A 22,406-nucleotide genomic window follows, 5' to 3' on the forward strand; every position below is an offset into this window, starting at 1 on the left:
ATGAAATAAATATATTTTAGTCCAGCTGTATGGTATGTTAAATGCAATTTCATATTTCATTGTTACTCATTTTTGTTAGTTCCTATCAGAGCCTGGACCTCTAGTGTTTGAATTGTGAAATGAAGTGTAAATGAAAATGTAAAGGCCCTATAGGTTTGACGTCTATCTGTTGGATTCATCCACATTTCTGCCCCTACTCGGCTTTAAAAGCTCTCCTGGTTGTGTTACTGGGGTATAATGAGGGGTTTTTATTTTTGAGAGAGGCTGCAGCTCAGCTCAACTTTCTGTGTCTACTCTGTACGTGTAGCTCTGACTGAGCTGCAGCCATGATGATGATGATGATGGTGGTGGTGATGATGCGGCGCTGCGGGCGGAGTCTGCTGCTCTGAAGCCTCCCTTTCAGTCTGGCTGGCTGCTGTCCTGTCATCTGGCCTGGGTGTGGTTTTGCAGTCAGGGTACCGTTAGCAGGAAATCAAGCTCCAGTCCATTTCACTTTAAGGCGAAACAAAGAAAAATATATTTTGACCAGCGTGCGGTTGAAGGAAGCTCATCGTGCTCAAGCTAAAAGTGACGTTTGTCCCCTCGCGAGCGGAGGGCGTTTGTTTGGCGCCGTTGTTCTGATGGGAAAAAGTTTTTTGTCGGTCTCGCTAACTGCTCGTCAGATTTAATAACTTTCTACAAATTGAACCTGAACCGGACGTAAAAGAGAGGAAAGATGCCGAAAACGGTAAGACTGGACCTCCGTTACCGTTATCATGCGTGAACTGTGTCTATCTTTGTGTCTACACTGTGTTTGGTTTTGTGGGGGGGTTTTTTTTCCTTCCTGGGGCTGAATATGTGTCTGGTGTTAAATACTAACATTAAAAGCAACGTATATCACACCCCTGCTACATATTAGTGGATAGGGCCTATGTTTAAAATCTGTTACATCCTTTCAAACTCACACGAGGATTACTGGGGTACTTTCCGTTAGTTGTGTGCGCGTGCGCGCTCCCGCCTGTGTGCTCATTGAAATTAGCGCCTTTTAATCAGAGCTGTTCATTCAGGGCCCCAGGCCTGCTGCATTATGCGGAGCTTTTGTCCACAACGGAAGAGCCCGCAGTCACATTTTTAAGGCAAGGGGGCTGTTTTCCAGCTGAAGCCGCTGTGTGGCCTGTTGTAGCGGGCGAGCTAGTCCTCCTAGGGCCGGGCCTCCCTCCTTCTCCCTCCCTCCCTCCTTCTCTCCCTCTCTTCCTCTGTCTCTCTCTCCACGGGCTAACGAGGAGGTAGCTGTGGACTGTCACTGGGGCCAGCTGTGAGCACAAATCTGGAGCAAATGGAGGCAAATTTAAAGTTAGGGGGGTAGCATGTAAGGAGGCACTCAGATTTGATGGCATGTTCCCACTGATAAGAAAAGAGGGATGAGATTCTTTTGCTCTGAGCTGTGTTATCAATTGAAGCACACACACACACACACACACACACACACACACACACACACACACACACACACACACACACACACACACACACACACACACAGGGCTCAGTAGATTAATGTGGGTGGTGGTGTGGTGGTGGTGGTAGGGGCCTGAACAAAGACAAGAGGAAAGCTCGGCACACACAGACTTCACTCTTTGTCTTTTATTCCAGCAATATTGTGATTCGCCAAACCCCAGCCAGCGGTGCAACTTGTGCTTTCATTGGTGGCAAACAGGAGTGAAAGTGATCTCACTAACCCATGTTTGTCCCTGCTTAGCACGAGTTGGGCCTTGACTCAGCATAATAGCAGGTTTTTGTTATAATAAGAGGACCGATATTGTGGAATCTGTGTGGTCAACCTCCTTATCTACAGTTTGCCACGGTCTGAGCTGTGATACCCACATGCACACTGACAATAAAAGAAACATTATTCTACAAACTTATGACCCATGAGATGAATGTTATCTATACAGAAAAAGCTAAGAAACAATGTATTGATTAAATATGTATCTTTTAAAGGAGCGGTATTAGATTAGATCTGATTTCTTCCCAGAGTAGCTTTTTTAGGCCCATACTTCACCCCAAATTATAATCATTATATACTGAGCACCCTGTAGCTTTAGCCAGTGTGATACTAGGTCTTACTTTTTAGAGCATTCACTAATTAAATGTCAAAATGTAATGGAAAATACTTCAAATTAGTGCACATGTGCATGTCATATACGTAAGTATCCTGTGAACTCCTGCACTTCCAAATGGCACAAAGAAAAAAATGGTACTAAGGGTTGTACCTGGTCTTTTCCTGCAGTATTGTTTCTGCTAGTACTTCCTCAATATTTTTCCCGGCTGTCAACCAGAAGAAAAAAAGTTATGGCATCCTGGCATTTATAGCCTTTACTAGCCCAGACTTTCCTAGAGGAATTCCTTCACTCATAGCAGCATTTCAGACAATTTCAGGGACCTTTTAAGGAAGGGATGTGTTTAGTAAGGAAAAAAAAGGACTGCAATGGAGTTAATAAAACTTTTATAGTCAATCAACATTTGAGCAGTGATACATTATTGATCATAAGAGGTTAATATCCTGTTTGTAGTAGCAGGAGGAGTAGGAGATACGGAGGTGAACTATCTGCAGTTAAATGGGCTCTCAGATGTTTTGCACCACTGCAAAGCTGTTATACACTCACTTTATTTATATTTTCTGGTCATCTTTGGCCTTCCATTGTAGTCCCTCGCTTAGTATCCTGTCTTTGTGCCAAATCTCTCAAGAGTGCAGCGGTGATGCTCAGCAACACCCAAGTAGCAGCCCATATAGTGCAGTAGACAGCTAGCAACCTCAGAGACCTCAAAAGAAGCTGTTTGGATAGAGCTCACAAGCACAGTTCACTAGTTGAGGTTCAGAGCGTTGCTGCTGTAGAGGATATGAAACAGAGTTTGAAAAGTATAGTGAAACCGATAGATGGTAGAAAAAGAACAGGAGATTTATTAAAATAAACAGGGGCATGAAAAATCACAGAATAGGATTATGAGATATGTTAGACATTAATGCTTATGGGAATCAATTAGCAACGTGTGATGATTTGCTACCAATATAAAAACATATAAAATGGGGAGCAACAAAGAAGATGTTTCATTTCCTCCGTGCAGATGGTGAAATACAGGTGTTGCATTGCAACAAGTTATCTCTTCCTGAGATCACTGCGCCTGATGAACGATGAAGTGGTTTAGATACAGCTCTGTTATTGCCACACTCTGTGATCTGTTTCCTTTAGTAAACCTAGCTGCTGCGCCATGTGAATATGCAACAGACAAGGAGCATGAAAGAAGGAAGCTAACACACTGATTCAGCAAATAGTCCAAAACTCAGTGCGCAGGCAGAGAAAGTTGTTCCCAATCACTAATCACAGCCACAAGAAGCTGACTCATAGCGTATAAAAGACTGATGGCTTAAAAATAGTTTTTCCATTTGGTGTGTCCTGGTTTTTCAGACAGTTTGTTTAATCAGTGTTTTAGTTAAATATGAAATCCTCAATGTTTCATAGAAGCTGTAATTATTGAGAAACTCTGCCTTTGCTGGACTCCTCTTGGCAGTGCTTCAGTTTCCCAAGGAAGTCATGTTGTGACTCAAGGTTTCTGCACTTACATCAGTTCCTTTCTGGTAATTTCCTCGCCTGCAGCCTTATAAGGACTTTCACATCATGGTCTAGCTGGTCTCCTCCCTGCTTCCCCTTGCGTGGTCTTCAGATGCCATGCTCCACTTTAGATTGCACTACAGCAGTGCAACCAGTTCAAGACTTGCTGTAGGTTTGTATTTATCAGTCCTCAAAGTCTTATTATCCATCCTATAGTGAAACTAAAGCAGTCTCACATGTATATTGTTTAGGTCTTGCTGTGATCTGTAGCTGTGGATTATTGTCTGCTTTGTAAAGGAAGCAGTTTACATGAAATTACATTCCAATGAGATATTTTTTCCAAAGCACTAAACAAACACAAACATAATATAGGCTAATATTCAGCCTTATTGTTAAACTCTGACCCTGTAACAGCTCACTGTTGTATATTACTAAATGGATTTTAAAGTAATAGTTTGTTGTTCTGTTATTTTCCTACTTTAGCACAGGCGACGACCTGCCTGTTTTTAAACCTGTTATTTCATTATTCACAAACCGTGAATAAATTAATCATCTTAACACTTAACACTTTTCTATCCACAAGTACACAAGACACAGAGGGAAGTATTGTTATTATCATCGCACAAAACTGGAACACAACTCACCCATTTTGTCCCACTGTGTAGAAGTTATGACAGGTGCTGTTTTCTTGTCAGGACGACCCAGAGCTTTAACAAGTGTGTCTATGGAGAAATGGGAAATGGAAAGAGCCAGCGGTATGCCAGCAGGGGATTAGAGGGGTCTAGAGTACATAGCAGAGCAGATTAACAGTGTGTACAGGAGGTGGACAAACTACAGTCAAAACTTCAGGGGTACGCACGCAGCTAGTTGAATGTTTTCTGTTCGGAGGTTGTGAAAAAAAAAAAAAACTTCTGAATGTAAGTATTATTGATTCTTTATCTATTTCTCTAAACATATTCTGATTTCTTGATGATTTATGCAGTTGCTGCTAGAATCAAAACATTTAAAGTTTGAATAATCTAATCATTTGTACAGCACATAACCTAACCTATGGCTGTAGATGCTAAAATATCACAATCATTAGATGTTACAATGACATGACAGATGAATAGATGATCATTCATCTGACTCTAAGTAAAATAAACTGTCTGGTATACAGTAACTCTCAAGCCAGCAAAGTTCAAATTGTGTGTACACAATAAAACAATTAAATAAGCAGAGCACTAGGGCATTAAAGCGGTAGCCGGCCCGGTATGATACTACATCACTGTCTAGAGCTTGTGTTTGTGTGGTAAATGTTGTGTCCTGCTCTGGATCTGGAGTATTATGGTCGAGTATTATTATGGCAGGCTCAAGGAGGACAAATCATTACCACACAAAACAGACTGAGAAGGTATCAGAATCAAATAAAGCGTATGTTTGGTCATGAAAAGTTTTATAATCAAACACAAATTGGGAACACAGGTATTGTTAAATAAGCCCACTCTCCTCAAAACAACCTGTGATAATCTAACACAAAATTCAAGACAATATGTCATTAGAATAAAAAACTGAGGTAGCTAATTTATAGTCCACTTGGCAAGAAGTAGCAGCATCTTGTAGATAAAATAGTCAGTCACATGCACTAAATTCGAGATAACGCAAGTCAACGCAATGTAGATTATGGGATGTATGACGATGATCATCATGGTTGTTTTCTCAAAAACAACAATTTAGGAAACAGTGGTCGTGGGAAACAGCTCTTGAAGACCCCTCTCCTTTGCATGAACTGCCCCCCCACATAGAGGGAAACCTTATCCTCTTGTCATCCTTCCTCCTCCTGTCTGCATACATTCCCTCCAAATCCTACGTTCCCTTTACTTTTACATAGGAAGTAAACCGGTTTTTGCGGTAGCTACTCTGAAGTAGATAATGGTAATACTTGTGTATTGGTTTTGAAAATGCTTGTCGTCTTGCTCACAGGTTTTTTCACATGATTTCCCCTGTATGATGATTAGCTTTGAGCGATTTCATAACGAGGTTGTTATGCGGTGCTTCACACAGGATGGGTCATCACTATCACATTTCCTCACATTTTCACACTTAATATTCAGCGGTGTGTTAACTGCACGCTGTTGGCATCGACAGAGGAGAGCGGCCGTCCTCTGCACGTTGTAGCTGTTCAACACGAGCTAATTGAATCAGACTCTTAGTTTCCGTCTCTACACGACTGTTTATCTTTTGTGCTTTGCTTGCTGCTGTGCTGTGGTGTCCACTGACTCCACACAGTTTTTTGTCTTTTCAGTTCAGCTGTGAATCAGGTAGTGGGGTAGCTTGTCGGCGTGGTTGCCGTGGTTACCGGGGCGGATCCATTGTCAGGACTTGTTGACCTTATTTGCTGACCTTGTGTAACTGTTATGGATGGCATGATTCAGAAGTCTGAGTCAGGTTTATCAGCCGTCATGTGTATTGTCAGTCTGAATCTCTTTATTGTTTTAAGATATAAGTGTGTAATGTATAAGAGTTTGTGTGTGTGTGTGTGTGTGTGTGAGATATGCTGCTGTGTTCAGTCCACCACACACAGACACACAGACACACAATGCACCGTTACACTGGACCAGGCCTGGGAATGTAAAATGAACCAGCGTTGGGGGGACCATCCCAGAACAACTTGTTGGTATCTTACATGTTGCCTCGGCCCTGGTATGAGGGGATTGAACAGCTGAACAACACACAGAGATAACACCCTGGTGTGGCAGTGTGAGGGCGGTGACTCAATACCAGGAGCTCTCTGAATATTTATGGGCGTGCCAAATGGTTTGTGTAACACACAGTAATGTAGTTTCTGAATATAAAGATTATGTATGTACCCACATGTGTGATGTTGAATCAAAGTTCAATTCACTGGACAAAGCTAATAAAAAATTAAAAGCTAAACAATCCTTACATCAGTGTTTCCGCCCCGGTCTGTTGCTGAGTTTCAGCAGTTTCGGTTCCTTTTTAACCTGAGGTGTTTCCTGGGGTTCACTTTTAGGTTAACATTTCAGTCGAAATCTAAACTGGGGTTGTCAACTTGTCATGAGAACCGATACTTTGGTACCAAGTAGATGCCAACACGCAAAAAAAATCCAGTCAGATCCGACAGGGGCGGTGTGCACGTGAGTCTGGGCTGAGGAAGCCAGCTACCAAAAAAATGGCTTCTACAAGGCAACACAAAGTCAGGTAGTGAGAGTCGTGTGTGGAGATACTTTGCATTTGAGGCAGATGGAAGCCAAGTAATTATGAACTTGAAAAAAGTAAAGTGAATTAATGAGAGCAATAGTTGTCTTGTTTAACTACTTGAAGGATGCAAGTAATGACAACAACATGACTCTCTGTTTGTGTCGAGCCATGTTTACCATTTAAACATCTTAACTTCATGTTGCTGGCGCTGCCTGCACTTGAACTTCTGTGCAGTTTGAGAAGTTGTTGAAGCACAGTGGAATTAATTATTTGAAATTTTGATGTGAAACAGATTTTAATAAAGCAGTGAATTTAGAAGTACATGGGTTTGGTTTTTGATTTTTTTTTATCATGGTGTTGAACAAGTATCGAGTATCGTGGAAATTCACCCATATTGGTACCGACTACTGAAATTCTGGTATTGTGACAAGCCAATGACAAACACGTCCACTTTCTGCAAATTACAGTTAATGCTTTAATTTCCTCTTTCACTTTCATCTGGTTCCATCTTCAGGTTAAAATCTAATTGTTGTTTTGGTTTATGACCAAAAACAAAATGAGATTCCCGTCATCCCGCTCAAGAAGCCAATTTTGACAAGTTTGTCGTAAAGCTAGTTATTAAATCCCTGTCACATTACATATTAGTTAATTCTGTCAGATTTTGCTGGTAAAAACTGGGGGAATTATTTGCCTTATATAGTTTTGGTGTGAGAAAAAGCAGTTAGCAGTAAGTCATGGAAACATGACACGTGGGCCTGAGAGGGTTTTTTGAGCATGTGCTAATAATAGTGTGTTAAGTGTTTTTGAGTTCTGGCCATAAGAGACACACCCTAACCAGGCAGAAAATTTATAAGCGTAGTTCCTTTTTCATGCAAGATTAACCATTCGCACTCAGGAAATGAAAGTGCTTAGACCTTAAAGCAAGGGGCGGCCGTGAACTCTGCTCTTATCTGCATGAATGGAAAAAGAAACGTTCATCGAAGTTCAGAGCTGCACATTTAAAGAGTCGTACGTCTAGACAACTCTGAACATCTGTGCTGCTGCTGCTGTGTGTGTGTGTGTGTGTGTGTGTGTGTGTGTAGGCCCAGATTGAAGGTTACACTCCAACTCACTGCTGGTGATGACAGGAAGTGACAGAGTGGCAAGTGTCCTGAGCAGTAAATGGGGTCCTGCTGACATGAATGGGAAAGAACGCAACTCTAATCAGCCCCGCAACTGGAAAATAATGCATACCATTGTTGTTCAGGGCAGGCGTGGGCCTCAGACTGTGCAGTTATTTCCCCATAGACATGCACACTGCTGTTCCCGTCATCTCTAGGAGACATGGAAAGTTTCCATAGTCATACAGAAATAAAGTTATTCTACTTATTCAGGGAATTCCTGAGGTTAAATAAATCTATTCAGTTTTTGACACATGATTGCACAATCCCCAAATGTTTCAAATAAGAAGTGCAGCACCAGCTTAATAACCAGCTTTAACAAAATGAGTTATTCACAGTCGGTTCTTGTTCAACCCTGCCACAGCAGATAGCTTAGCAGAAAGCTGACAGGTTGCTTGATACATGGCAGGATGTAGACGACTCTCATGAGGGCTCGGTGTTTAGCAGCGGTGCCTCACAAGGCCCAACCACCAGAGGATGTGGTTACTTCCTGCAGATAAACTCTATACTAAGGCAGATACAGACAACTACAGGCAGATTGGTACATTTGTTGAACACATTACAGAGACAAGAGACACAAGTGTTGATCATTATATCATTTCTCATCACATGATGATTAATTTGATGTGATTGGGCTGTTGGCCTTGCATGTGTGTAGTGAGGGTTATTCAGATAATTTGAAATTAAAATGTATTAATTTAAACCTGCACTTAAGTGAACATATCTATCTATCTATCTATCTATCTATCTATCTATCTATCTATCTATCTATCTATCTATCTATCTATCTATCTATCTATCTATGGCGGCTTTTAAATTAAAATCGTTCTTTTCAGTTCAAGCATCAAATGATTAATAGTCAAACAATTTTGAAAAAAGGAGTGATTGCTGAAACGATAAAACAAATCGAAGACATCAGCACGGATCAATTTCTTTGACACACGGGAGTCAGTGATATCCTGATAATGACGCCGAGGGTAATGATGAAGGAATTAAGATGAATTTAGCTCAGTGATATAATGACGTCACGTGAGATGTTTTAACTTCCTGTGCCCAAAATTATGTCTGCATCTAAAAATGGCTCATTCTTCCAATTTCCTCTCTTCCTCAGATTAGCGTAAGAGTCACCACAATGGATGCTGAACTGGAGTTCGCCATTCAGCCCAATACAACAGGGAAGCAGCTCTTTGACCAGGTATGAGGAGCTTGTACTTACTCACTTCTAACCACTGTTATACAGAAGCAGATATCATCATCATCATTATAATAGTATAGTATAATAGTTTGTTTTTGTTATGCTGTGTATTTAAACCCCCCACTTTTTGCGTGGAACAAAAGTTGTGTGTATTTCTTACTATAGTAAAATTACCATATTAACTGGATAGCTGTGGATATGAAATTGATTTTTTTGTGTATGAATCAGACAATTCATTTTTCATTAAGATAAAATTACATTTGTTTAGAGGTTATTATTTCTAACAAACTAATTTTCTTCAGGTCTTAAAATAATCTGTATTTGTAGTGTCTGTGTTAGGTAATCTATTGATCGTTTTGGAATATCAAACATCAGAAAATAGTGGAAAAATATATCTGTGAGCCTAAAGTGGTCACATTTAAAGAGATGTCTTGTTTGTTTATTTTGTTTTTGATAACCAAAACCCAGAAATATTCAATTAACTGTGATGTAACGCAGGAAAAAGCATCACATTTTAGATCTAAAAAGCCACAACCATGAAATGTTTGATATTTTGGAAAGAAAAAAAGTAAAATTCAAATACTCAATGGATATTCAGTCACATATATAAATAATTATTTGTTATTTATTATTTGTATTATGTTTGTGAAGAGTGGAGTGTGTCGTTGTGCCAGGGAAACGTCCCATTGATAACGGTTCTTCTTCTCTGTTTTAAGGTGGTTAAGACCATCGGGCTGCGGGAGGTTTGGTACTTTGGGCTCCAGTACCAGGACACAAAGGGTTTCTCCACATGGCTCAAGCTCAATAAGAAGGTGAGCTCTTCATTATTTAGCTTTGACAACTCTCTTCTTCCCCCCTTTGTCTAGACTGGACTCGTTGTCTGTGGAAGCTCTGGCCCTCACCCATGTAACGTTTTATTTTAGGTGACAGCCCAGGACGTGAGGAAGGAAAGCCCGCTGCTGTTTAAGTTCCGTGCCAAATTCTACCCCGAGGATGTGTCGGAGGAGTTAATCCAGGACGCCACGCAGCGGCTGTTCTTCCTGCAGGTGAAGGAGGGAATCTTAAATGACGATATTTACTGCCCTCCAGAGACAGCAGTCCTCCTGGCCTCCTACGCTGTCCAGGCCAAGTATGGTGACTACAACAAGGAAGTCCACACGCCGGGCTATCTGTCCAGTGAACAGCTGCTCCCTCAGAGGTAACACACACGTTTTCTTCTTCAGCTATCAGACACCTATCTGAGTGAGATAGTGAATGACCTCTGACACTCAGATGCCTCTTTCTCACAGAGTTATGGACCAGCACAAACTCAACAAGGACCAGTGGGAGGAGAGGATTCAAGTGTGGCACGAAGAGCACAAGGGCATGATGAGGTGACCACATGTTCACTTGTCTATGTCTGAACTCACACAAACAAACAAAGGAGAGAACCATCTTTGTTCCCTTTCTCTTTCAATAACAGCGATCGTTCACACTATTTCCCCCCCAAAATTCCAACAGAAGTGTGTTAAGGGGAATACTGCGGCTGATTCTGTCTGTCTTTAGTGTTTCAGTCATCGGAGATTATAGTAAACACTGAATCACAATCTAACACTACGACCTCAGACGTATCTAGCCTGAACTTTCCGCTTCACTGTTCTTGTCGAAGCTTATTTTCAGCCTGGTTGCTGTGCATCTCACACATCTCTGCCTCCTGGAGCTCAGTGTTGTCTGATACGATCTATCTGTGCAGTGGCCAGGGTGAACGAGCGCTAGTTAAACACAGCACATCATCATGTCATCATTCTGTATTCGTCCACAGAGAGGAATCCATGATGGAGTATCTGAAGATCGCTCAAGACCTTGAGATGTATGGAGTCAACTACTTCAACATCAAGAACAAGAAAGGAACAGAGCTGTTTTTGGGAGTGGATGCATTGGGCCTCAACATATACGAACAGAATGACAAGTGAGAAATGACCATACGTGCAGTAATATTACTAATCCCTATGCAAATATAATGCAGCTGACCCAGAGTGTTTTTTCATTTGCTAACAGGATGACACCCAAAATTGGATTCCCTTGGAGTGAAATAAGAAACATTTCCTTCAATGACAAGAAGTTTGTCATCAAACCTATTGACAAAAAAGCACCGGTACGTAAACACTTAGTAACAGGCAACGTGTCACGATGAACTGATCATCTGTGTTTACAAGTCTGATTAAAGACGCTTAATGTTGCTGTTGGTTTAGGACTTTGTATTCTACGCTCCGAGACTGCGCATCAACAAGCGCATCCTGGCTCTGTGCATGGGCAACCATGAGCTGTATATGCGCCGCCGCAAACCTGACACCATCGAAGTGCAGCAGATGAAGGCTCAGGCCCGGGAGGAGAAGAATCACAAGAAGATGGAGAGGTAAGAGTCACCAGCTGCTGTCAGAAGAATCAGACGTAGATGTGATTATTCTGCGCGACTTCTGATGTTTGAATTTATTTAAGAAAATTCAGGAAATAACCTTTTACACTAAACATTTAAACCGCAGTCTGTTGGTTTATAAAGCAGACGACTGACCTGCTTTTAAAATATGTCATGCAACAAGAGTTAGCTACAGAAACGTCCATTTTAACCCTGAAGCCCTGTGATACAGTATGTTAACGGTATTATGGTTATGACATAAAAAACATGTGTATTTTTTAATACCCATTGTATGAAATGATTGTCATTGTGATTATCTACTTTTACAGATCCTCCTGTTTATTGTATCACCACCTAATACACTGTGTATTGTGTGTTTTGTCTCTGTTTTCATTAGAGCTCTGCTGGAAAACGAAAAGAGGAAAAGAGAAGTTGCAGAAAAGGAAAAGGAAAAGATTGAAAAGGAAAAGGAGGAGTTAATGGAGAGATTAAAGCAGATCGAGGAGCAGACAAAAAAAGCCCAGCAAGGTGGGTGACTTGTCGGTATTCAAGGAAAGTTTCCTGGTAGTGTTTTTGTTTTTTGTTTTTTTCAACATACACTTACCTGTACTGTGTATGTGTGTGAATGTGTGTGTGCACAGAGCTGGAGGAGCAAACACACAAGGCTCTGGAGTTGGAGCTGGAGAGGAAGCGAGCGCAGGAGGAGGCTGAGCGCCTGGAGTCTGATCTGAGAACTGCTGAAGAAGCCAAGACGACGCTGCTGCAGCAGTCGGAGAACCAGATGAAGAACCAGGAGCACCTGGTCAGTTTTCACAAAATATTTCTTTCACCATGGGTTTGAACCTAAAAAGAAACAATTTGTCAACCTTTGTTCGCTGATCATCCAAATATCAATATCAAGAAAACTAGTTAACAGAAAATGTTGCTCTTTCAGGCCACAGAGCTGGCTGATTTGACCTCCAAGATTTCCCTCCTGGAGGATGCCAAGAAGAAGAAGGAAGATGAGGCAGTAGAGTGGCAACAGAAGGTGTGGTCTGAGTTACTACTGTCTTTATAATGACCAATAGTCATTTTCCATTGATTGCAGTGACAAGTTTCTTTCTTTCTCTATGTTATTTATCAAGGATTCACAAGTATGTTGTTTTGAAAGGATTTTTACATCTGAAAAATGACTTGTATCCATAGTGTGGACCCAAAAAGCTCAATATTAAGAAAGACATGATGAAATAATACATTTTATATATATATATATATATATATATATATATATATATATATATAATGTATTATTTCATCATCAAATACATGTATTTAGTAACGATTTATGAAAACCTCATTATAATGAAATTGTTGTGAATTTATCCAACATAGGTACAAATGAAATGGCATCTGTGTGCTATTCTGCTGATCACGTAGCCCACTCCTTTGTGACAGAGTGAGGACACACATTCCTGGGGTCCTGTTGTTGTGTGTTTTTTGGGGGGTGGGGTGAAAGCTCCCAGCTCGCCTCATGTCTTTTTTGGTAAAAAGCGTGAGTGCCTGCCCAGCCCCTTCATGCTCTCTGGTCAGTGTGACTCACACTGTTTGCGGTGGTGACGGCTTTCTTTGTGTGAGGGAAATCCTGTTTAACTCTTTTACCCCATTATAACATTCTGGCCCATAAAAGAATGCAGGGCTAAGTGGTGGTTTCCATTTTGGCACTCGGTCGACATTCCAGTCTTACTCATAATTGCCTCTAATTTTCCAGCAAAGTCTAGCACAAACGCTCTGATTTATACTTTGTTTCCTGTATTTATTTTGATAGTTGAAAGTATCAAAAAAGTAAATAAATTACATAAATTAGCTAAAGAAGAACTGAAGAAAATAAAACAGGCAAGCAAGGCAGAACAGGTGTAAATGTGACACTATTTACAGCGTTATTTCTCTATTTCCCTTTTTAAATTCCTGTTCTCTTTTTTTAATACAAATTGCTGTTGGCTGAGATAGACTGTTAGTGTATTTGATTGATTGTTTAAACTCTAAAACTGTGCAGTCTCCAGAGCTGAAACGATTAGTTAATTCATCTGCAGTTGATTGATTCACGCCGCGAACATGCTAAAATAACAACAGTGAACGTGTTAAAGATCAACATATAATATCAAGTATTAGAAGCATACTAGCAATGTCATTATGTGCATTAAGCACTGTACACATGCTACATCTTCTTACAGCAGGATATATACAGTATATATACAGTGTATATATATATATATATAAAGTCAGAATATTACACACAACAGTAAATTCAAATGTAATTTCTGGATTTAGCCCAAGTTTGTTATTGGCTTGAAGAATTTAGCTCTTTTCTTTTGTGTTGAGGGGAGTCTCTGAATCTCTGTCTACTTATTTTATCTATGTGGTTGCAGTTGTTACAGTATATAACAAACATAATTCATAATCGCCTCTTTACTCTGCGTTCCCTCAGGCTACCATGGTGCAGGACGACCTGGAGAAGACCAAAGAAGAGCTTAAAAACAAAGTGATGTCCGCTCACGTTCAGGAGCCGCTCAACGCAGAGAACGAGCACGACGAGAATGACGAGAGCAGCGCCGAGGCCAGCGCAGAGTTCACATCCGCCGCCACGTACAAGGACCGCAGCGAAGAGGAGCGCATGACCGAGGCCGAGAAGAATGAACGTCTGCAGAAGCATCTACTTGTAAGTTTACAACAATCAGTTCATCTGTCATTAGACTTTGGGATTGATAAAACCAAAGGGCTATTTGTCATTTTATTTCAATTTATTTCATTTCATTCATTTCAAGTATCCGTGTGTCCTTTTGAAATTCTACAAAGTTCTACAAAGATCTTAATAAAACAAATAAATAAATTGCACACTAGGTTGTCAAATGACAATTTTAGTCACCGTTTAGTGCAAATAATGGGAATGCAGGGGCGGTGCGTGGCGCAGTGGTTAAAGCAGCCGCCCCATGTAGAGGCTACAGTCCGCAACGCAGGCGTCCCCGGTTCGAGTCCCGTGTCGGGCGGACCTTTCCTGCATGTCATTCCCCCTCTCTCTGCCTCCCCCTTTCCTGTCTATCTCTCACTGTGCTATCGAATAAAGGCAAAAAAGCCACAAAAAAAATAAAATAAAATAATGGGAATGCACTAAAAAATTTGGCGCAACAGGTAAAAGCCCTCATCTCTCTGATCTCAAATTTCACTTTTGATGTTAAAAGGTGAGAGGACACTAATGGAAATTAAGGCATTTTAAAATCTGACAAGTAAAATGTGGTTAGTGTAAATGATTAAAAATGTTTTTTGCACATTTAGAGATAGGAATGAGTTTTATATGTACCATACTCAATATCTTTTCAATAAGATAGTGTTTGTGGTGTATTAATACTGTGATCAATGCATTTCCAGGCTTTGAGCTCAGAGCTGGCCAACGCTCGGGACGAGACCAAGAAAACGGTGAATGACATGATCCATGCAGAGAACATGAAAGCTGGACGAGACAAGTACAAGACCCTCAGACAGATCCGGTCAGGAAACACCAAACAGCGCATTGATGAGTTTGAATGCATGTGATGTAGGCATTCACCCATGCAAAAGCCCAAACAGCTGGGCCTTTCTGCCTGGACTGCAGTCCTGCCTCACTCAAGCTGTTTTTCTCTGTACGCAAATAAATCAGATCCACAACATGACATGGCTGCACGAGCACAGCACAATGTACAAATATGGATCTGGAAAAATTCCATTTGTTTTTGTTCCTAACTTTGAATTTAGGCAAGTCACTGGTTGAAAAGGGACATACTGTATTTTATTAGTGCATTCCTGACAAGGGGTTATGTAGCATTTTAGTAATGGGCTCGCGCCTCATTTCATGACACATTGAGTTAGCATTTTGAATTTCCTTTATATATTTCTGTCACATTTTTATATCATGCTTTCAAATTAAAAGACTCAGAGACCAAATCCAAATTTCTGCTTAAATATATTTCTGCTGTACACATGCAACGGTTCATCACAGCAACCTACATTTCCAGACAATAAAATTTCTCCCATGACACATTGCCCTTAGTTTTTAGACCAAATGCGCTGTAATCTGTACAAGCAAGTAAAGTATATGATATGACCCTGTCTGGGTGGAGCATTCATTGAGCAGTATTATTTTATAATTTGCATTTTATTTACTATTGACTGTTTTCCGAATCTGCCAGCTGTTACTAGTATTGCAGTATTTACACCCCACTCACAATGTGACATTAAAGATCAATTTTGTTCTGTTTTTACATTTCCGAACATGTTCATGTCATTTTGTAACTACAAGGCTTCAGTGTAATTTTTTACTGCTAAAGCTCAAGCAAGTGAATTTCTTATTTCTTTTACAAATCTGCACGAGAAACTCTGAACACACAATTAACTGAAAATAGCATAAAAAAAGACTCGGGAGTCCTAAACTTTATATCTCATGTGTTTGCTGTTGTGTAGAATGTTTTAAATTGAATCATCCACAATCAAACTCTCTCTGCAGATCATGTGATTTTGTTGTCAGGCTTCATACACTGAAGAACTGAGACTGAAGTTTAACCTGTAAAATCAAATGAATAAAATGCTTTTTCTATATTTACACAATCCACACATGTGGGAACTATCACCGGTGACTTCTCTTAAAATTGAGTGTAAATCTGCTTCATCATCAGTTCAATCCAGCATTCAGTGTAAAAAACATTTGAAGTTGATCTTACTGTACTTCCTAGTTTTATCTCTTTTGATTTAATTCTCAACTCTGCTCATCAGTGAAGACGTTTGATAATCAAAACACATCAGTATAACCAGTACAGTTTAAGAAATGTCACTGTTAGGCTATTTAATGTCAAATTGGCTTTTGTGAGACAACAAATGTCAATAAATTCACCAGTGACGTTTGATTTTTAATCTAAACCATGTGACCATGAAGTGAAGAGAACTTCGCAAATCCTAGAATTTGATGCACAAAATAATTTCATTAAACATGCACTGGAAAGTTTGCTTTTGAAAAAAAAAAAAAAAAAAGAGTCACAGCATACATAGTGGCCTCGAAAGGCACTATTTCCAATGCATGCATTATTGATTATTGATATACTGTATGTATTTAATCACATGTGTGTATTTTGTAATTGGGATTTTTCAGATATGATAAAATGATGCGAGGTGCAAAGAAAGGACACCTCCGAGGATATTTTTGTATTTGTATGTGTCAAAGAACAGTTTTTGTTCGAAATGAAGTGCATTTTGAAAATAGTATTTCGTTGTAAACTAAGTGAACAGCTCACTGTGGTTGTTGTGAGCCGAGAGAACAAGCACCACTCAAAAGCCTGCGATAGGACTAATGAAAAGCTACAAGCTCCAGGAATACCTGTTAATGGTGTATTACAAAAACAAGGCAATATGCCGTGAAAGGAAACTTTGAACCAGGCCAAATCATTTTGCATAAAAATGAATGTAACATACTTAATTGTGCCATTACATTTTTGCATTCAGACATGCAGAGGGTTTTGCTTGTTCATAGACTTTTTTTAGAAACTAGCATTTGAAAGATTTATTTACACTATTTTGCAAGTTCAAAGCAAATGTATTTTAGTGATAAATATTTCTTCTTATTTTATTTTTACATCTGTTTTTGAATGAACATTTGTCTCTTGTACCAAGATGCGTTTTGATATTCAGTGTTTTTGCCCATTGTTGCGTGCAGTTCTTGTTTCTGCCATGAATCATAAAAATGCAGTTGTTGCTTTTTTGGATACCTTTCCATGCCTTTGACAGTAACTTTTATTATGCTGCACTGAATGTTCTACCTGAAGCACCATGTATCGACAGCCTTCCTTTATGAATCAAGTGTAATTTGAACTCAAGTCATCATGTGTGAAAAAGAAATGTATTAAAAGATGCTACTCAATATCTTGTCTTGAATCAAAAAGGACTGACGCATAATTAATATTGTAATTGACAGACAGTGCCTTGCCCGGGTTATTCATCAGATCTTGCTGCTTGAAGTCTTCCTTTCACAAATGAATAAAAATCAGATTAAACTCCTCTTCTCCTGCATTTGACTGCTGACTTTACTCCTATGTCTCTTATTATTATAATATCATAATCCATATTTATTTAGATATATAATGACACGCATGCAATGTATTTATAGCTTTACGTTACTGTTTCTGTATTGCAGTGATCACACCCATCACATCTGCCTTTAGCCTTGTGCTTCATAACAAGCCTCTAGGTGCAGTTTTACAATTAGCCACATGGTGGCAGTTTACACTCAGTCTCCAACCAGGGTGACATGAAAAACTGAAATTGAGTCAGATCCTTGACAACAATTTAGTGAATGACTTGTCAGAAATAGAAAAGGTATTCAATAATCAGTGAACATATCTGCACACAGCATGTTTACAGATTTGAAGAAATGCAGTATTCAGTTTATTGATTTATTTTCTAGTTCACTGCAGCAAACTGAAAAACAACCAACCCATCACAATCTTGAAAAGCTGTAGGGATCCTCTGAAAAACAATACAAGCAAAATTGGAAAGAAACATTCTCTGCTAATTATTGTTCTGCAAACATCTTAAAATGATTTGCAGGGTTGACTTTGGAAAAGAGACAAAAATGCGCCATTGTGTTACATTTTTGATATCCCACTTTCAGGTATATATAGTATTCACTCACACACACACACACATACACACACACATATATATACTGTATATGTTCTTAATAAATCAGCTTCTCTACACACACATATATACATATATATATATAGACTCAGTGACTGACTGACAAACAGATACTCCTACATCTCCTCTCTGATCTGTAAACCCATGACTGTGGGTGCAGAGTGCTGACAGCATGTGCCCCCTCTACCCAAATGAGAGCACATTTCCACAACCACATGCTGCTTCCAGCTCAAAGTTAACCAACTCAATTTATCATAACATTATATCATTATTATGTGAAATGAAAGAAAAAAAAACTGAAAATAATTCCCTGCAGCATGTGAACGCCACTTCCCTCTTCTCCTTGTGGTATATTTCACCAAGTAGCTAAGTTCAGGTGTGTAAGACTTTAGCTGTTTCTGCAATAGGAAATTCTGTTAATTCTTGTTTAACTACTTGATGAAAATCAACCATCTCTTTCCCAACACCAAAGGGATGTCATGTTTTTTCATCTCAAACTTCCCCTATGTGTGTGGTATTGGTGGCCTGAAAATGGTGTTGAAATGAGTCACACTCAGAACTGTTACTTAAAGATAAGCTGCCATAACACTTAGCATATGAACAAAAAGTCACAGCAGAAACTTCAGCATTTCACACCGAATGCCTCAGTAAACAGTTTCCCATGCCTTGAAGTTATCAACTACCTTATTCTCAAATGATCAAATATCTTGTCGTAGCTAAGATCAACTTAAGAATTTGTCTAATGGTGTGATTTCTGAACTAGCAGCACTGTACACTGGTTCTGGCCTGGGGTGAGACTGCTGCAGACATTTTGTTTTCCGTTTTCAATCTCCAATAAAAAATAATCAGCATGTTAAAGAAACAATTCAATAGTTTAATGCATGCACTTTCATTTCTGTGTGCTCTGCTCAATATAAATCAAGCTGAAATTATTCGCCTACCAGTACCTCTGACACTCACTATAAGTCAGTATGTTACATTGGCAGCTTAAGAGACACTGGTAAGTGAATTTTGTTACTTTGACACACAAACTTTTGACCTTGTCTTCTAAGCAAAGATAACCCACTGCCGGCTGTCACCTCATATTTATCACACAGATACACACAGCACAGATACACACAGAGTGTTATCTGTCTTCTCATCTAGCTCTCAGCAACATACATACATACAGCATCGTTCCCTCCCATAACAAATTTAAAGGAGGCTTTTTGAGAGGGTTAATATACAGTATATGGTGCATTATGACACTGTTTGGCTTTAGATTCACTGACAATTAATATAAAAGTATCAGACAAATCATCTGTGAGACTAATGCATCCTCTTGCAGTAGCATAGTCTTTAGGTACTTTACTGCTTTACTGAGGCAAACGGCTCATTCTTTGTACATTTGCACATCTACTGCATGCAAGACAGGATGTTGCACATTTTAGACCTCAGCACAGAGCCATATGCATGATCCTGTATGTGTTGGGTACAGTGTTATATATCAATGTTATGAGGAAGAGGCTGATGATGCATTGTAGTGGCTTCATATACTGCCCTCACAGCGTTGGTGGGAGTTGTTATTTAATATCAAGCTCAGTTTAAGCCTTTACCCCCCATCTGGCCTGGCCTTAGCTGTCTGGGCTCATCACGGCCGCTCTTGTTTCTTTCCTGTGGCCCCTCGGCCTTGATGTCTCCTGCTGCAAAGAACACACTGATTGGCAGAACATTTTGAATTTGGCTTACACTGACACAGATAAGACCACCAACAGCCCACACTGAACAGATACAGGCTACATTCAATGTCCAGTCCCCCTTTGTGCATTTAAGTGGAGTACAGTTGAAGCTGTAGGGGGAAGTCAAGTGAGTCATTCATGGTGCATCGGTCCAAAGTGACATGAGGAAGTTACACAGTATGGTGCAGAGTGCATTCTGAGTTTTGGTTTAATATAAAATGACACGGCAATGAAATGTGATGATAATAACTTAAACAGCATCTTCCATGAGAAGTAGAGACATTATGAAACCACCCCAGGGGGCTGAGCACTGGGTGGGCTGCTTACGTAGGCTGACAGGACACTGGTGTCAAATTAAAGCGATGCTCCACGCCTGACGAGAGGCTTTTGCGGAGAGAAAAAAAGGTGGTAGTTCTTTGCTTTCGGGTGGGGTGGTAAACTGACAGATGGACTACCAATCAGCAGTGCAGACTAAACACTGAGGCCTGTCCTTGGAGCAGGAAAAAGTGACAGTTAAGAGAGCAGGAGGAAGCATGTTCTAAAATTAGGAGAGAAATGCTGCTGACACCGTCATTGATGCAGATAGTGAATCCAGATCATAATCACATACAAACAGCCACCAAAATCTCATGCTACAGCATTAAGACTACTCATACATGCAACCTTAACCTTGAAGGGTAAAAAACCACATCTCACATTATTACTTCCTTCCATTTTCATTGCAATGCACCCAAGAACTACTGCGACCCAGTATAAATTTCCATAAGCACATGAGCACAAGTTTTGCCACCAAAGACCGACAAAACTGACAAATATGTCTCAGCAAAACCATTATCTCAAATACTATGAGCCACGAAAGCCTTCAGCAGCATTTCACAACCGTGACATGTTGACACTTTATTTCCACATATTTCCTGAGAGCTAGCTTTGCAGTTATCTTCCTTGTTTTGGCTTCCTCTTTTCAGCGTTGACGCTCAGTGGTCAAACGAATTGTCTTGTGCACAGTGTCATCATTGTGAACTCCTGTCAGAGGAACGAAGAGCAGCTCTGCGCTCCGACTCCGGTCGTGGGTTTCAACTCCAACAGGTAACACATCGGCTTCTGATTTCTTATTTCTTACATGACTCACAAGATCTTTTTTATTTCAATATGTGTTGTTTTTTCTTTTTCATTCTGCAGATCGTGCATGGAGATCAGGCCCCCCACTTAGTGTATTTGACAAGCTGAGTTGGACACTCTGTTTCAGTGAGTGTCAGTTTGTCAAATACCCCAAGTGAGGTGTCACTTGTCTACAACTCAAGGTCACCCTGGGTTACTCCACAGACTGACCGGCCAACTCCACAGGATCATGTGCGCGCTAAGGAAACTGAAAGCTCCAAGGCAAGAGGCTTAAAATGTAATTGTAATGAAGATATGAATGAGGAACAGAGTTCACAGCTAAAAATGGTGAAGATAGACAAAAATTTTGTCTGTATTATCTCTGCAAGATTGAATTTATCCTGATCAAATAACTCTCACGATTTAATTTAGGTACGATGATCAGGCAAGTTTATTCCACAAAAATCGATATATTTATTTGTGAATCGACAAAGTTTTCATGTAGATGTTTTCATGCTAATACAGTCGTTTTATTGACTTGAATCCACTGCTGTTTTTTCTTGGCATCTTTGTTTCAAGGCAAAACAAAAAACAAAAATCTCATGCATACAAACTTGACATGTCATTATTTTCAGATTTCTATCACATGATGTGCATAGGCTACAGAGGTTACAATACTTTATGAATAACTGGGTGTCACATGCAAATGAGCAGCAATAAAAAATGAACGTGTTGACAATCTTTCTTTTGTGTTCGAGCAAATACGTGTGCTGTTAATATATATATATATATATATATATATATATATATATATATATATATATATATATATATATATATATATATATATATATATATATATATATATATATATATATATTTTTTTTTTGTAATCCTAAAGTGATAATTACCTGTCAAGAATACTGTCTTTTGTCTGTTTAGATTTTGTATTCATTCAGTATTTTTTGGGGTAAATTCTACTGTCAGCCTTAATTGAAAAAAAAGTCCTCTACCAACGTGGCACCACATGTCTCAATTTAACACATGATAATCAGACCTGTTGAGTGTGCAGGAGGAGGCGGTGACCCTCATGTGTCTCTGACAAAATTAACATGTGATTGCACGAAAACCCAATTTTGCAAAGTACAGTTTTTACAAGCCGATCTCAAGTGTTATATTCAAAGAATTTCACTGTACTAGCTGTATATGTGACAAATAAAGTACCTTTATTTACATTCTGAAGCCTGTAGCAGAGCTGCATCCAGAGCCTTATTATCTGACTGACGACACATATCAGTCTGTCTTGCACTTCCTGTTCCTGTCGGGACAGGCTGCATTCCCTATATGTGTTTG

The 22,406-nt window shown here is 39.7% G+C and overlaps 1 protein-coding gene across 1 annotated transcript; it reads left to right on the forward strand.

Annotated features, from left to right (window-relative positions):
• The first annotated feature begins 423 nt into the window (after positions 1-423).
• Positions 424-17,198, forward strand: msna (moesin a). The gene is made up of 13 exons (XM_083987109.1): positions 424-727; positions 9,063-9,146; positions 9,863-9,958; positions 10,070-10,344; positions 10,436-10,519; positions 10,948-11,094; positions 11,184-11,280; positions 11,378-11,541; positions 11,939-12,069; positions 12,183-12,343; positions 12,476-12,568; positions 14,006-14,236; positions 14,944-17,198. Exons 1-13 carry the CDS (start codon positions 716-718, stop codon positions 15,106-15,108), a joined length of 1,740 nt encoding a protein of 579 aa, XP_083843235.1. The 5' UTR covers positions 424-715; the 3' UTR covers positions 15,109-17,198.
• Positions 17,199-22,406: the final 5,208 nt, after the last annotated feature.

This window comes from Trachurus trachurus (assembly GCF_905171665.1).
Source record: "Trachurus trachurus genome assembly, chromosome: 14".
Lineage (NCBI taxonomy): Eukaryota > Metazoa > Chordata > Actinopteri > Carangiformes > Carangidae > Trachurus > Trachurus trachurus.